Genomic DNA, 15,635 nt, shown 5'->3' with positions numbered 1-15,635 from the left:
AAAAATGAATCACATAGTTCTTGCCATATTCTGGACACCCAGTGAAAATTCTTTTTGACTAATCTGTGGGACTACAGATTGAACATGGAGCCAGAAAGTGAAATGAAGACTCTTAGATTTGTTCTGGTCTTAGAAAATAGGGACAACAACTAGATATTCTTTCAGAATACCTTTGGAGCAATGTACTGGTTTCAGGTTTGCTTAGGGAGTTTTAAACGCTCTTGAAGGGTTTGTCTTACTCGACTTTGTTCACTGTAATTGGATAGGTACTGATCTGCCCTTTGAGACTAGACACACCATATTTACAAAGTGATGTATATTATTCGTTTAAAAAGTTCCCCTAAAAAAGATGTCCTAGGAAAGACTTGCTTCAATAATTTAGTTTTTTGTTCCTTTATGGAATAGTAAATATTAATGGTAATAACGTTAAAAATACTGGAGGAATGCCTCATTTATTTGACATTGTAAAGGGATGCATAAAATACTGCTAATAATATTCTAGCTAAGTAACATTTAGCTTTTAACATGACAAATCTGGGCCGGCCCGTGGCTCACTCGGGAGAGTACGGTGCTGATAACACCAAGGCCCCGGGTTCGGATCCCATATACGGATGGCCGGTTTGCTCACTGGCTGAGCGTGGTGCTCACAACACCAAGTCAAGGGTTAAGATCCCCTTACCGGTCATCTTTTAGAAAAAAAAAAAAAAAAAAAAAAAAAAAACCATGACAAATCTGTTTAATAAAAACTGTTCTGAATGAAAATCTTCCTGAGGTTTATTATACATTTCTTACATTCTTAAACAGATTAAAATAACATAATAACAGAATCAATGTGAATATCAGTTATTACCTTGTTCTAGGGATGATTTAAGGACTGGGAGGGGGGTGCCTGCAAGCCTCAGTCACACTGGCCTCCCTCCACATGCTTTTCCAGTTCTCTTGTCTGCTCCTGCTGCTGGTCTCCAGGCCCCTGACAGACCTGCCTGGCCTCAGTACTCTGTTGTTGTAACCCTTCTGGGTTATGCTGTCTCTAAAGTCTGCTCTGTAGTTCTGTGCAGTGAGTTAGGAAACCTGATTGAAGTTAGAATCATGTGTGAAATAAACATGAACATTCTGAGTAAAGGCATACTCTTCACTGCTTGCTTGGCTTTCTTTCTCCTCCATGCTCCTGATCCCTCTCTGTTTTGGCACATGCACTTATATAATATTTTCCTTTCTCTTTTTCCTTGTATTTGGTGTTGCAGGCCAATGAGTATCACTGAATTAACTTGCATAAATGTTTATAGACTTTAATTTTGAGAATCTCAGAAATTTTCTTCCTCATTTCTGCTTTAAGAAAGAGATAGAAATATAGAAAGAATTGAACTTTGAATTCAAGTTATTATTTTGTTTTATTTGCTCTTTCATGATAGGCTTATTTTAAATTACATCATCTTGGGTATACTTTTACTGACGTACACATTTTGGAAACTTAATTATTAGGATAAAGATGTATCATGTCTAGCACACCTATGCTGAATAAATATGTTGAATGAATAAATGAATGAAAGGATGAACTATATTTATTTAGCTTTGCTACTTTCCAGTTAATGAGGAACAATACAAAAAACTGGTGTCAACTACAGAATGTCCAAGAGGAGATAAGACAAAAGAACCCAGTAATACTGCAGTTTTGGCATTCATTTTTCATAAAAATTTAAATTTGATTTTTAGAGGCAATAAGTAGCCAGGAGAGGAAATTCATAGTCATTAAGGATTATAATTCCATATTTGGAGGTAAATGGTTATTTTGCAAGAGCTTATTCTTATAGTTTGTGTTGTATACAGATGAGTATGTTTGAATATATCTACATGTTATGTAGAAGTGGGTTTTTTTTTTTTTTGATACAGTCTTAGAAAAAATGTCTTCATGTTCATAAAATAAATTAAACATACAACACTGCTACTGAGTCTGTGGAGCTCCTCTACCCCCACAGAAGCCTACCCACTTTTTTTCTTTTTAAGTTTATTTATTTTTTAATTTATATTTTTTTCATTCTGTGATGTTGTGGAGCAGTTGGGGGGGCGGGGGAGGGGAGAATGGGGAAGGAGATAGGGTGAGAGGAGGAAGAAGGATGGGAGGCAGGGTTGAGGCCTGTGGCACCCCCTCATTCCTGCATGGGATACCAGAGGGCTTCTAGCAGTGGCTTGGTCATTGCTGGGCTGAGTGCAGATGTCAGGGGGCTGTGGCTGAAGCCCTCGCCCCCCACTACCCCAGTTTGGGAGAGCCCGGGGCAAGAAGCCTACCCACATTTATCTTTTCTTTTTTTTAAGTTTTAGTAGTGATTTATTTTGTATTTTTAAAAATAATTTATATGTTTAAGACATATAAAAATATCATCAATTTCCCCCACCCAGACTGCAAAAATGTTTACCCAGTTTCTCCCTCCCAGAGACACGTTGAGATAATGAAACAGTGACACCTATTTTAAGTTGATTTAATATGCAACAATGTGATCTTTGCCCAGCAAGTTTTTTTTTAATGTATAAATTGTTTTTATATAACCAGCTTTTATGTAGATGATGTTAGAAGCAAAGTTGTTGGCCATATGTTACTTGGTAAACATTCTTTTCTGAATTCACAATATTACTATTTTGAATTCTGACCCTTTTTGATGGGTTCTTTAGTATTTAAGGAACATCAGAAAAAGAAATTATTTGACTTTTTCTTTAAGAATGAAATTTGTCTTAGTCATCATAATTTTATATACTTAGATATAGGTGTATATATAAATACATGTATATGTTTAAATATATACACAGATTCTCTCTCTCTCACACCCTGAGTTTGATTTAGTATTTATGGCCTCTTTTGAAAAAGTGATCTAGTGATGGGTTTCAAAAATGTGTATATCCTTTTAATAAGAGGAATTTTATTTCATTTTTTCAAGAAGGAATATATTGGCAGTATATTCTTGACTTGAGCCACAGGAAAGTTACTATTAGTATTGTGTAATTAGGTGTGGATTTAGAAGTCAAAGGGCAGGTTCCAGATTAGAGCTACTGGATTTTCTGAAATCATGTAATTAGGTACGCTCTTTATAGATCAAGGAACTCAGGACCATAGAGATCAGGATATGTTCTTGGTTCTTCCCTACTTGTGCTGGTGACTTTGGGTGAATCCTTTGGTCTTCCTTCTGTAAAACAGATGATTATTTCTGTTCTTACCCCCAGTGGTTCTCAACCAGGCCCTGTCCTTGTAAGCACCTACAGATGTTTGGTGGTGTTTTTGTTTGTCATAGTCCCTGGGAGCTACGTGCCTTGGGGTCTAGGGAAACCAGGGATGGCAGATGTACACACACAGGAGGAAGCATTGTCCTGCATAAACATCCAGAAACACCCTCTGCAGAAGCATGGACAGGACTCTGTGAGGGTCACAGGCAGCAGTGCGTGTGAAAGCACTTTGACAGAGATTCCACGTGCCACCCAAGTACCAGGGTGCTTCAGAAAGTTTGTAGAAAAATAGAATTCAAAGATAATACAGATCTTTCCATGAACTTTTTGAAGTGCCCTCAAAAAGTATGAGACAGTTTCCTACTTTTCTACCTGGTTGATATAACTTTCCTTTTCTCAGATGCCATTTTGGGATATGATATATTTTATTTATTTATTTATTAATATTTATATAATATGTACTATATTTCTTTTTAAGGGAAATTTGAATATTATGGTCTATCCTTTAAAGGGCAATGTTGACTCTTTTCTGTTACTATCACACGACTTTCATTGTTTTTATTTATTTGGGGCTGTAAGAAGAATATTTTCAAAAGAATATAAAGTACATTAGACATATCACATGTGATAAATGACACTTGGTGACAGCAGTTTACGAAGCTGCTTCCTGCATTGAGACCAGTTGTGAAGGATCCTTTTTCCGGTGCTTCCTTAGGCTCCGGGGTCTTGCAGGGAGTAGGACTGAATTGTCGTGGTGCTTTGTTCCTCTGCCGCCCTGAACTCTCTTTCCTGTAAATAGTTCTCTTCTTTCTTCTGTCTCCTGGCTAAGAATATGGAGTTTAGGAGAGAGATATTTTCTTCTGGGGCAGTTAACAGAGTTTTTAAGATTCTACAGAAACTAAATGGGACATCGAAAAGGATTTGCTACATTTCTATATGTTTTCATTAAGTTGTTGACGTGCCGTGAACTTTGAAGGTGGTTATATTCAAGTAGTTTTGATGAAGAACTTGGAAGAAATGTACATGTTATATCAACCCTTATATTTTAAGAAATCATTAGTTAGCCTATCAGTATTTTATTTCTTCCATTACTTCAATGTTAGAGTTTTATATACAAAGTGTTGAAGCAAAAGCTTTTCTGTTTTCAGGATCTTTATTTTGTGCACCATGTTGTGAGAATTTAAATGAAAATTATTTTTAAAATGATCTAACATTACATAATGACATTGTACATTTATTTCTAAACAGAGACAAGGCATGGAGGACACAAGAATGAGAGGAAAGGAGGACTTTCTGGAAGTTCATTTTTCACATGGTTTATGGTCATTGCATTGCTGGGAGTCTGGACGTCAGTGGCTGTCGTTTGGTTTGATCTTGTTGATTATGAGGAAGTTCTAGGTAAGAATTCTGATATTGTTTAAGTGAATTTGTAAGAGGGTAAGTGACATCTCTTAGTGATCTTAAACATTTTTATCATCTTTTTGGTGCTATTAATTTCCGTAGCCTTTCAGTGGTTCTCAATAGTGCAGGAACAAAATGGGATGTTATCAGTGTTAGCAAAGAGTAGTGGCTTTTGAACTTCTTTGAACATGACCTGTAGTAAAAAAAAAAAAAAAAAATAATAAGACTTTATGTTGTATATATATCACACAGAGAGGTTTCATCAAACAGTATTCAGTCTTACTATATGCATTACTCAGTAATTTCTATTCGATTTTCTTTTATTATAAATTTAAAAAATTTTTGATCACAAGCCACTGAATTTATTTAAGGACCCACTAATGGATTATAACCACACAATTTGCAAAACCTCTTGTGAAAGAGGGTTTTTAAAGCACATCCCTCTGTGTCTGTTGGGTTGGGGTGTGTGTGCAGGGGGGAGGGGGTTGTAAGTGCTGAGATAAATGAATCTGTGTGTTTGTGTGTATGTACCAGGATACTTCAGAAAGTTCATCGAGAAATAGAATTAAAAGATAATACAAATTTTCCCATGAACTTTCTGAAGACCCTTCGTAGGTGTGGTCTGTGTGCTGCTCTTAGGAAGTTGCTGTCATACTTCTGATAGTGTCCTTATTTTTCCTCCTTTTTGTCCTGCTCTCTCCATAGTCACTGCAGTTTTTCATGATTTTTACTTTATCATTTTTGAAGTCACGTTCCCCCCCCTCTTTTTGGTCCCTTCTTTCACCCCCAAATTTTATTTTTAATTGAGGTAAAATTTATATAATATACAATTCAATATTGTAAATATTTGCAAATGTGCAATTCAGTGGTTTTTAGTGTATTCATCATTTTGTGCAACCATCATTATTATCTAATTGCATAATATTTCTGTTCCTCCCTCCCTCCAAAACACGCAGTCCTCCCCTCCAGTCCTCTCTTGCAAACACTAATCTACTTTCAGAGTCTGTGGTTTTGCCTATTCTGGACATTTTATATAAATAAACTTTATGTAATAAAGGTTACAATACGTAACCTTTGGTGTCTGCCTCATTGCACTCAGCATAATGTTTTTAAGGTTCAGTACTTTACTGTGTTTTATGGCTGAATGATATTTAATCATATGGATTTCTTTTTATTCCTTTAAGGAAAGTGCCTCTGCATGCATACATTGAAAGACTAATAGAGGGGGAATTTTAGTTTGGAGACAAACTTCTGCGTATATCTGTGCTTTTGCTGACTTACAGTGATATGTTGCTAGGGAATGTATGTTAAACAAAGAAAGAGATTTAAAATATTTGTACCTTTAAGAACAGGTAACAATCTTTGTGTTTTTACATGCACGCAGCCAAAGCAAAGGACTTCCGTTATAACTTATCAGAGGTACTTCAAGGTAGGCTATTAGAGATACATTTTAAGTCTACTTGCGTTGGTCTCTAGATCCTCATCCTTATTCTAGTAATTTAATTATCATCTGCGTCAGAGAATGTAAGTGGTAGGACCAGTTTCCCCTTATAAGTTTGTCAGGAACGATAGTATTTTTTATCTTTTCAGCATTATTTGAGCTCTTTACTGTGTATAGCCTTTACCTGCAGATTAGTGCTTTTTGTTTTCTTAGCAACAGAAATGATAACTTCTTCATCTCTCTGTTATTATTATCATTTTTAAGTGTGTATGTTCTTGCTAAATCAGACTTCTACATACAAATTAACTATTTTGCTAGTACAACAAGGGCTCTGGGAAGGTAAAAATTGGCCATAGCTATTCTGGGCCAAAATTTCTGCCTGCTATTATGCAGTCTTTTAATGTACTTTGTATTAAAGAAGTGGTAACAGTGCTGCCAACTGTTTTTTCAGTACTAATGCTGTGTTTGTGAATGCTGTTTAAAAGACTGCTGTACATTATTGTTTCTTCATAGTCATTGTCCTATGATGAATTGCAAGTCATACTTAATTTAGGATGCTTTTTAGGGGATTGAATGTATTTGACTCACTTGAAATGCTAAGCATAACAGTGTTCCTGATGATAAAGCATTAAAGCCATAAAATCATGTTTACTATTCTTTAGGATTAAAGGCCTTGGTGGTATTGTCTTCTCAGCATAGCTATTTTAAGCCTTTGTTCCCCTTAGTAGTAAATGGCCAGTGCTAAATTTTTAAAGTGGCATAACCTTAAATTTTCCTTTGCAATTTCAGGACGCCTCCAGTTTCACACACTTTATTTCCAGAATGGCCTTTTTTTTTTTTTTTAAAGGTTGATTTACAATATTTCTTTTGTAAATCTTTGTTGTAAAATATAAAATAACTGTCATATTTTTAGTACTTATACTCTGTGTTCATTTATTTACTTTTAATCTTTATTTGAGGCTTGGTTGGTTGTTTCTTTTACTTTAGATATTGATCATGTGATGAAATTTCATATTTTGAAAACATTAAATTTCATGTAATTGTTAGACATGAGTCAATATGGTATCTTATGTTAAAAAAATTACATAAAATATTTTCAGCAGCATAATAAAACATTATTCTAAAGTGATTAGATCAGGTTATTATTAAACCTTAAGAAAATGTTATCTCAGTTGTATTTCTTAGAATTTGTTATGTGAACATTTCCTAAATCTCTAAGTGAATTGCCCATTATTTTTAGGTAAGATACTTATTTGGCACTGCTAGGATTAAAAGAGCAATGAATTGCATTGATTGATAACGTTTATGGCTGATGTGTAGGGCTGCAGTAAGTGTGAAAACACCTTATTAAATTTGTTTTCTCTGTTGTTTCCATATCCATCATTCCTCCTCTTGTAGGAAAACTAGGAGTCTATGATGCTGACGGTGATGGAGATTTTGACGTGGATGATGCCAAAGTTTTGTTAGGCAAGTACCCATTTTATTTTTTTGTTAGTGGTGGTAAGATCCTGGAAACTAAAGGATGTTTTTGCTTTAATAGTATCTGTGCTAATAGTATACATTTTATGAAAGATATTTAACCCTTAAATCATATATTTCATTCCTGTTGAGACATTAAATGGCTTAATTATTTGTCCATAGACTCTCACACTTCAATTTATAAATGAATGAGTAAATAGCTTTTACACATATATTTTTAATAAGTATAATTTCACGTCTGTTTTCAAATTTAAAACACTTTTTATTCTAAACTTAACATTTGAACATATAGATAATGTCCCAATCTGTTTTCAAATATTGTAGCTATTCTTTAGCATTATTTGACATAATTCACTTCCATTTGAAAAAGTAAATTTCTAGATGCTTACATAAATTCATTTTGAAATAAAATTGTGGCAGTGAACATCTTAAACTGTCCTATGCATATTTTAAAGGTAATATTAAAACAAGAACTAGTGGTCTTCCAGGTTTCCCTGTTTTGGAAGTCTTGGACCCTTTCCGTAATCAGAATTACCTGTTTCTATCATTGAGATATTTCTTGTAATAAATAAAGATGTGGCATTCCCTGATTTGCTTTAAAATGCTGTCTTACTAGGAAGGACAGTGCTAATTTCAATATGGAAATTGTATATAGTCTGGCCTGGTGAAATAGTGTTTCTGCTTATTAAACAGTATCATTTCCTCTGCCTTAGTATGTAGCATAATATGTGTTAAAATTTTTGTATCAAAGTCTTTAGAAAATATTGGATATGGCATGGTGTAATATACCAAGCTTAATAGAATAATGATACAAATAAATTCTTTCTAGAGATACTATTTTGTGTATTTATAGACATGAAAAAAAAAATGGGAGGATACCACATCTGTAACCAGTGAAACTACTTTCAGTAGATTAATCTCACCTCCTTTTAAAACAGTAAAATTCCACATACAAAAGAAAAAAAAAAAACATTTTTGTTGTGATTAAATGTCATATAGTTTCTTAATTTTGACCTGTCTTCTTTTACATTTTCTTATGACTGCTGAGTGGCAATTAGCATTTGCTACTTAGCAGTGGAAGCTTACAATGAAATTTCCATGAAATTTCTTTTTTTTCTGTCTTAACCTTAATGGAATTTTCTATATAATTCTGTCATTACCTATTTAAATTTGGGTTACTGTAAATATATTAAATCCTCTGATAACTATAATCCTAAGCATATAAAAGAAATGAAATTATGTAGAACTTTATATATCAGAGCAATGGTATTTGCTTGCCTATAAATGGCTTATTACTCTATTGTATTTCTTTGCTTTAAATGATGAGCTCTGAACAGCAAAGCCTTTTATTTTAAAATCAACTTCATGTAGGCCAAGTTTTCTCATTTTTAGAAGTAATATTATTTCTTATCTAATTTATTGATTATTTTTCCCTAAAAACCAGCTTTGGGTCTATCAGGAAATATCAACCATTCGAAATTAAAATGTGGTGCTTCTTCTGTAGAACACACCGATTTCTGTAGCACACTATTACACTAATAACTTGATTTTTAGACTTATATTTTAGATTTCAAAAATTTATTCCCTTTAAAATTTTTAACCGACCATTTGAAAATTGCTATTTGCGGGTAGGCACATACATGGTATGGGCAAATCATAACCTGTGCCTTCTATAAGAATTATATACTTGGAGATAGAATCAAATTTGGTGAATCTGAGGGTTCATTTTGGTAATTTGACTGTTAAATGCACGAAGGCAGAGATAAAGAAACTTACTGTCTGCATGTACTAGTTCACAGTTGGCTTGTGGCTTTAATAAAGATGAAACAAACCAAAGGTGAATTGTTATCACCTCTAACTTTATTTCTATAGTGTTTGAATTCTCTGCACAAAATATAACTTTAACTTGAATTTTATGACAAAAGTAGCCTAGTTATGCCTCTGTTATAAGCAGATGTTTACAAAGACAGAGCCTGGTGAAATTGTTGAGGGTACAGGACATTAATGGGCTCTGTATGATCAGGGAGAGATTCCGAGGGGAGCAAATACAATGTGCATTTATCCAAAAACAAGCCAGACTTCCTGGGTACATTCTCATTGGAGAGGCAGCTTCAGGTTAAGCTTAAACCTTAAGGGTTTAGGTTTTGGATTAAGGCAGAGGGAGTCCAAGGGTAGAGAGGAAGGTAGGAGATCAGCGATTAGGGGAGAGCTCGGCATGGTAGGTGTAGTAATAGTTGAAATAAAGCTGAACTTTCACAGGCTTGGCATTTATTTTATGTATTTTTTTTTTCTGAATTCTTAATCTGTGTGTGTCTAGATCTTGTCAATTTGGGGAAATGTGCACATTCACCTTTGCATTTCTTTCACATTTTTATGTTTGGCTTTCCTTGTGAAACATAAAGAGAGAACTAAATATGTGTAAGTAAATCCAAATCAATAGCCATCACTAATTTTATTATTTTATTATTTCTAGCCAAGGCCCTTCTAATACACTCTGAAAATATACTAAGCCTGTTCTCCATTTATGTAGCATCCTATTTTTGTGGCCAAACTATCTAAAGTAAAAGTATTTTTGATTTTAGTTTGTTATTGAAAACTTCATTGTTCAGAAATATATTCTTTGAAAACTTGTTTCGCAAATAAAATCAACAGGACAATGACCCAAGGACCAAATGCTGAGAGTAACATCTTCTTACTGTGACACCACCTGAGGATTACACACTTGTCCTTCTGCCCTGGGACTAGCAGCTGGCCGGCACCATATCAGGTAGCCTGGAGGACAAAGAGGAAGCCAGCCAGCCTTGACAGATGTTCAGTTCGTAGATTGATGGGCAAGAGAGTGGGCTGAGGGATGAGAGGGCTGGGCCACCGGGCCAGGCACTGACACCTCCTCTTTGGTGGGGGTCTCCTCTTAGAGGTTAAGGAGAAGTGCAACCCCAGAATATTTCTTTTTCTCTTTGGACTAGTGTTTTTGTCTGAAGAACCATAGGAAGGTCGTGTGGTTGGGTAAACAGTTTTGTTCAAATACTTTTGCATATTTGTTGCATACTTCAGCCTGCCATACTGAAGGGCAGAAAGGTTTTATATTTTATATACAATACTTGGAAGTACTTACAATATGTTGGAAAACGGAGAAAAGTAAAAATTTGTTTCAAGTGTGCAGCTTAAGGCAGGAAGAAGAAACAATGTTATTCCCACTGACACTTGGGTGGGAGTACAGATCTCCTCTGTTCATAGCATTTGTCCACTGTTACATCAGTGAAAACGCTGAATTTAGTTCTGGGCTTGTCAAAGAATAATTTAAATACCAACTGCAATTTGTGCTTCCCCCATCAGCTACATGAAAAATGGCATGATATTGACTAATGTGAAGAAAATTCACTGTAATCTTTAAAATTTAAATTAGTTGTCTTATTATTATTATCCTTTATATGCCAATTTTGATTGCTGGTAGTTATGCTACGTGGAGAAATTGTGTATTACCAAAGCTTTAGATTACTGAATAAAGTGGTTACAATAAGAAGAGCTCCCTGGTCATGAATGTTCACATTGCTTATGTACATGAGCCTCCACCCTGTTTTTCCTCCTCAAAATTATGGGGCCTTGCTGCTTATAGTTTGGCAGTATTGGTAGATTTCATACCTACTGGAGCCAAGAGACCTTTTCCGCTCAAACCCAGGCTTTCACAGTACAAAAAAACAATAATAAAAATAAAGTATACTTTGTTCTTTCCATCATGGGGGCTTGTTTTGGGTTCACTACTTAAAAACAAAAGGAATCAGAAGTCTTTGCAATAGACGCTAATTTCATAGGCTCATGGGGAGAGGAGTTTTGAATGTTCCTATTGCAAATGACTGTAAGGCCTTGATCAAATTTCGTATCAGTAGGCAGAGTGAATTATTATTAATAGCTGGCCCTTATTATTGGGCAGAATTATGGGACCTTGAGTCAGTTGCCAGAGTTTTATAGAACTACCATATTTAATAGTGTTAAAATTTAAGTGTTAAATTTTTTAGCATTAAAGATATTTGAGTTACATAATTTGAGTGCATTTATACCCATCTGTGGGTGCTATAATCAGTAATCCTGCTAGTCGTACTGAGTCTGTTTTCCTAAGTTAACTCCAGGTACTAAGGGGAAAAGTTTGAGGAAATGAGCGGTTCTATTTTCAATAAATATTTATATACATAAATGTTTGTGTAATCAACTCTCGATAGTTTCTGGTTGGTAAGTGAGCAAATCTGGAGGTTGTCAGAAGTATGCAGTGTATCTTTTCCCCCTGAAACTGCTTTTACTCACTCTTCCCATTACTGTCAATGGATTCTTCCCATTACTGTCTATTGATTTTGGCTGATAGAATTGTGTCAGTTTTTCAACTCAGGACTGTCTAATGAGAGAAAGGCAAACCTGGTTCGGGGTTGCTAGGAATGGTGAGGACTGGTCAAATTGTGCTTTCCTTTTGTATATATGATTGAGAGTTGATTGTAGGGTGTGCATCTTAATTGGTTTCTTTATTTTCCAAACTTTCTTTTCTGTAAACCTCTGTGACCGTGATGCACATCCTTTTTGAGATCGCTCTCCCTCCATTTCTTTTTTCCACCTAACTGCTCTCCTTATTTTCTCTTTCTCTCTTCCTTTATTCTTATGTAGGCCTGACCAAAGATGGCAGTAATGAAAATATTGATTCTCTTGAGGAAGTCCTTAATATTTTAGCAGAGGAAAGTTCAGATTGGTTTTATGGTTTCCTCTCATTTCTCTATGATATAATGACTCCTTTTGAAATGCTAGAAGAAGAAGAAGAAGGAAGCGAAACCGCAGATGGTGTTGATGGTACGTCACAGAATGAAGGGGTTCAGGGAAAGACCTGTGTCATTTTGGATTTACATAACCAGTAACTTTGGCTCAGGGACTGAAGTCATTGGCTTATGAACACCTGAAGCAGTCTCCTTTTTCTTTTCTTTCCTTTGCTTGTCCAGGGCTTAATGTGCAGCAGGGCAGTTGTGATCTTACTGATAAAAGTCAACCATGTGATTTTGCCCAGTGTAGCTACTAGCTAGTCCCTTGCTCGGCTCCCCGACTTCGAGTGAAAAGAGTGTCACTCCTCATTCTTGTAGTCGTCTACAAAGTGCATTGCAAATTATGTCCTTGGTGGTATAATTGGTTTCTGTATCATTTTCTTTCAACTTATGTATTCACCTAACTAAATTTGGAAATTTAGCAGTAGCAAATTGTGTTGTGGTTAACCCTCGATGCTTGTCTTTCTAACACACTATTAAATTAAGATGATTCTAATATACTTAATTGTAAAAACATTTCTGGCATGATAAATTACTTCTCTGTTGATCTTTAACATGACTGATGTGTAAAATGATAGTTCTTTTAAAAAGCTGATTTTTTATTGTGACTTGTTTAAGTAAATTGACATGTTTTCATACAATTTTCAGTGTAAAATTCTGTATTTATGGTGCTTTTAAAATAATTTAAAAATAGCCCCATGTTTTTTTGCATTAGGGTAGTTAAATTACTGTATTCAGATAGTAATTTGTTTGAATATCTGTCCATGAAAGCAAAATTTATTTTAAATTTTATTTCCAAATATGCTACCAGAGAAAGTAGTTTGTATTTTTTTAAAAAGCAGACAAATTGCACAAGAGGGAAAATGAGACTGTGTATTATCTTAAATAATGTTGTACATATTAAAATATTAATTCTAAGTAACAGTCTTTTTTCTTTTTTTCCTCACTAACTTATTAGTTAGCTATCAGTTTTGGCTTAGGTATAATATGAGTTTTAGGTTTGTAAATTAAATTTATTAAAGGGGTAATTTTTTTTAGGATAAATTTTTTTTTGTTAGAAAACTTTAAAAACAGCTTTGAATCAATTTCTTTAAAATAAGTTTGCTTTAGTAATAGCAAAAGCAGTTGTATTAGCTGTATATAAAATGAATTTCTTAAAATGAGATTTCACAAACCTGTTTACTCTGCAAACAAAGCTCTTTTAGGTTGAAATGGATGAGGCTTAAGATCTTTTGGTGTCTGTAACTCTTTGAAGGAGTGGTGTTTTATGTTTATAAATCTCTTTGAGCTTCTCTAAAGTTTTGTGTAGCTTTAGTTCTTCATAGAGTTTAAAATTTGAAAATGTTTACATTTTAAACATTTTATTTAATTATAGTAATTTGTACTTTTCAAATATTCATTCCTTGTTTTTCCATATTTAGTTACTTTCAGTAAGTGAATTATTCATCCATTTGTTCTAAGGGGAATATGATAAATTTTGCTTTTTTGTTATAAATCATTCTTGTAGGCTGTCAAAATAATAGCCTGAAAGTAAAAGTTTCAAATCAGAGTACAGAACATCTATCCCCTCTGCCCACAGTTTAAGTGTGTCAAGAAAGACTGTCCAATTTACTAATCTTATTAAAAAACGAATTTTATTATATAACTACTCTTGGATATGGATACACATGTCATACATTGGACAGTGGTCTCCTAAAGCTTAAATGGCTGCTAAAACTCTAGTTTGTCTTTCCATAATTATTCAGGAAATAAGTTTCATTCAGGTAATTTTTCTGATTGTCAAAAGCTAATCATTTTGACATATTCAAGCTCTTCAGCCATCACTTAGTAGAATGTTTTGCAGCAAATGAATATCATTTAATAATGTTCTTTCTAAAAGTTTATTCAATGTCTGTCCATATTTATTATGTCTTCCACTTCGAGTTTTCGTACTGTAAAGTATTAAAGTTTATTAGGTTAAATTCAAAAGCAGTCTTAGGCCCCACTCTAAATGAAATTCACTCAGCCAAATGTGTGAGAGATATTTTTTAAAGCAATCTTATTTGTTAATGTGTCATTACTACTAACTCTAGATGTTTGATCAGTTTATGAGAAGTAAATAATTAAATTTGTGTGTTAAAAATGTTTAGAATCATTAATATCTCATCAGGCTTTTTTTTTTGTCATGGTACTAATACATATTTTATGTACAGAAATTAATTGTGCTTTATTTTTGTAAGCGATAAACAAGAATGTGAGATAATAATTTGCCATTTATTTTCAATCGCCTCTAATCAGCCCTTTTGAAAAGCCTCTGATGGAGGTGAAATACAGGTAGCTGAAGAACCCCTGACTTCTGTGACTTCCTTCAACCTGTGCCTAAGGCTTTGTGGGAGGTGGGGGGGGGAAATAAAGTTGTTTGCAAAACTGTAGTGTGAAGTATCTTGAAATGGATCAAAATTACTTTGCTTAAGTTTTACTTATATATGTTATAATTCTTAACTCTGAGGATTTATTTTGTAACAGTCTGTTTCATAATATAAATATTTTCCTAGCTCATGTCTTTTAAACTTAGGAACTTTCTAAAAAAGGCAGTGTTGTATTCTGTACATTTGAGTATTTATTTATAGTTACAGAATTTTAAGTCATACTGTGTTTACTGTATGTTTTTTCAGTTTTGAACAATCAAAGAAACGCTGTGGAATATGCTCTGTACTGAGATGTAGTGTTGTTTCAGAGTTCTTGCTTTAGATACACTCTCGTGTGTCTGATTGATACGGCACTGGGTTCTCTGGTATTTGGGCAAGCCAGGAGACTCTGGGGGTTCTTTCCTGCACTTTAGCTTCTTTCAGCCCTGATTTTCCTTGGGACATGAGTGGTGCATGTAAGTCAGTTGGAGAAGCATTTTCTAGGTGCTGATCTTGCTAAATCCCCAAGGTCTGGCTATAACCTGCTGCCTGCGGGAATCCTGCAAATGCCTTGGTGCCAAGGACATAATGGAATGCTGGGAGGTCCTGCTTTTTCATCTTGTACTTGATTCTTCTGGAAATTACCTCCCTGTCTTAAAGAGCTACGTTTAGACATGTAAGGAAATCTCTCTTTTATGTTTGAAAGATGTTTTATTTTTATGTACAGTTAGCTAGACAAAACAGTTTCCTGGTCTGTCCCGATGTTTGTAACTTTGGAGAATTATCAAATAGTAATAATAGCATAGTCAGTTATTCTTAACGTGATCACTTGGTAGTTACACCTTTTGGGATTTGATACTCAATGACCATATCTTAATGAGACTTTGGGCTAATTACTTAAGTCTATAAAACATGTAA

General features: G+C 34.3%; 1 protein-coding gene across 9 annotated transcripts in view; it reads left to right on the top strand.

The window, feature by feature from the left end:
• The window catches only part of ASPH (aspartate beta-hydroxylase), a 222,123-nt gene that overhangs the window by 31,799 nt on the left and 174,689 nt on the right, over nucleotides 1-15,635 (top strand). For 5 of the 9 annotated variants that reach the window (XM_063079431.1, XM_063079430.1, XM_063079433.1 and 2 more), the window contains exons 2-3: nucleotides 4,462-4,611; nucleotides 7,454-7,522. In XM_063079431.1, the coding sequence (XP_062935501.1) occupies nucleotides 4,462-4,611; nucleotides 7,454-7,522 (219 nt within the window). Of the gene's footprint in view, nucleotides 1-4,461; nucleotides 4,612-7,453; nucleotides 7,523-12,184; nucleotides 12,365-15,635 lie in introns of all 9 variants that reach the window. The other 4 variants (XM_063079429.1, XM_063079426.1, XM_063079425.1 and 1 more) reach the window with 1 other exon arrangement.

The sequence above is a fragment of the Cynocephalus volans genome, chromosome 15 (assembly GCF_027409185.1).
Source record: "Cynocephalus volans isolate mCynVol1 chromosome 15, mCynVol1.pri, whole genome shotgun sequence".
NCBI classification, from domain to species: Eukaryota; Metazoa; Chordata; class Mammalia; order Dermoptera; family Cynocephalidae; genus Cynocephalus; species Cynocephalus volans.
Note: the sequence above shows the minus strand (reverse complement) of the source record. Positions and strands in the feature narration are given on the sequence as shown.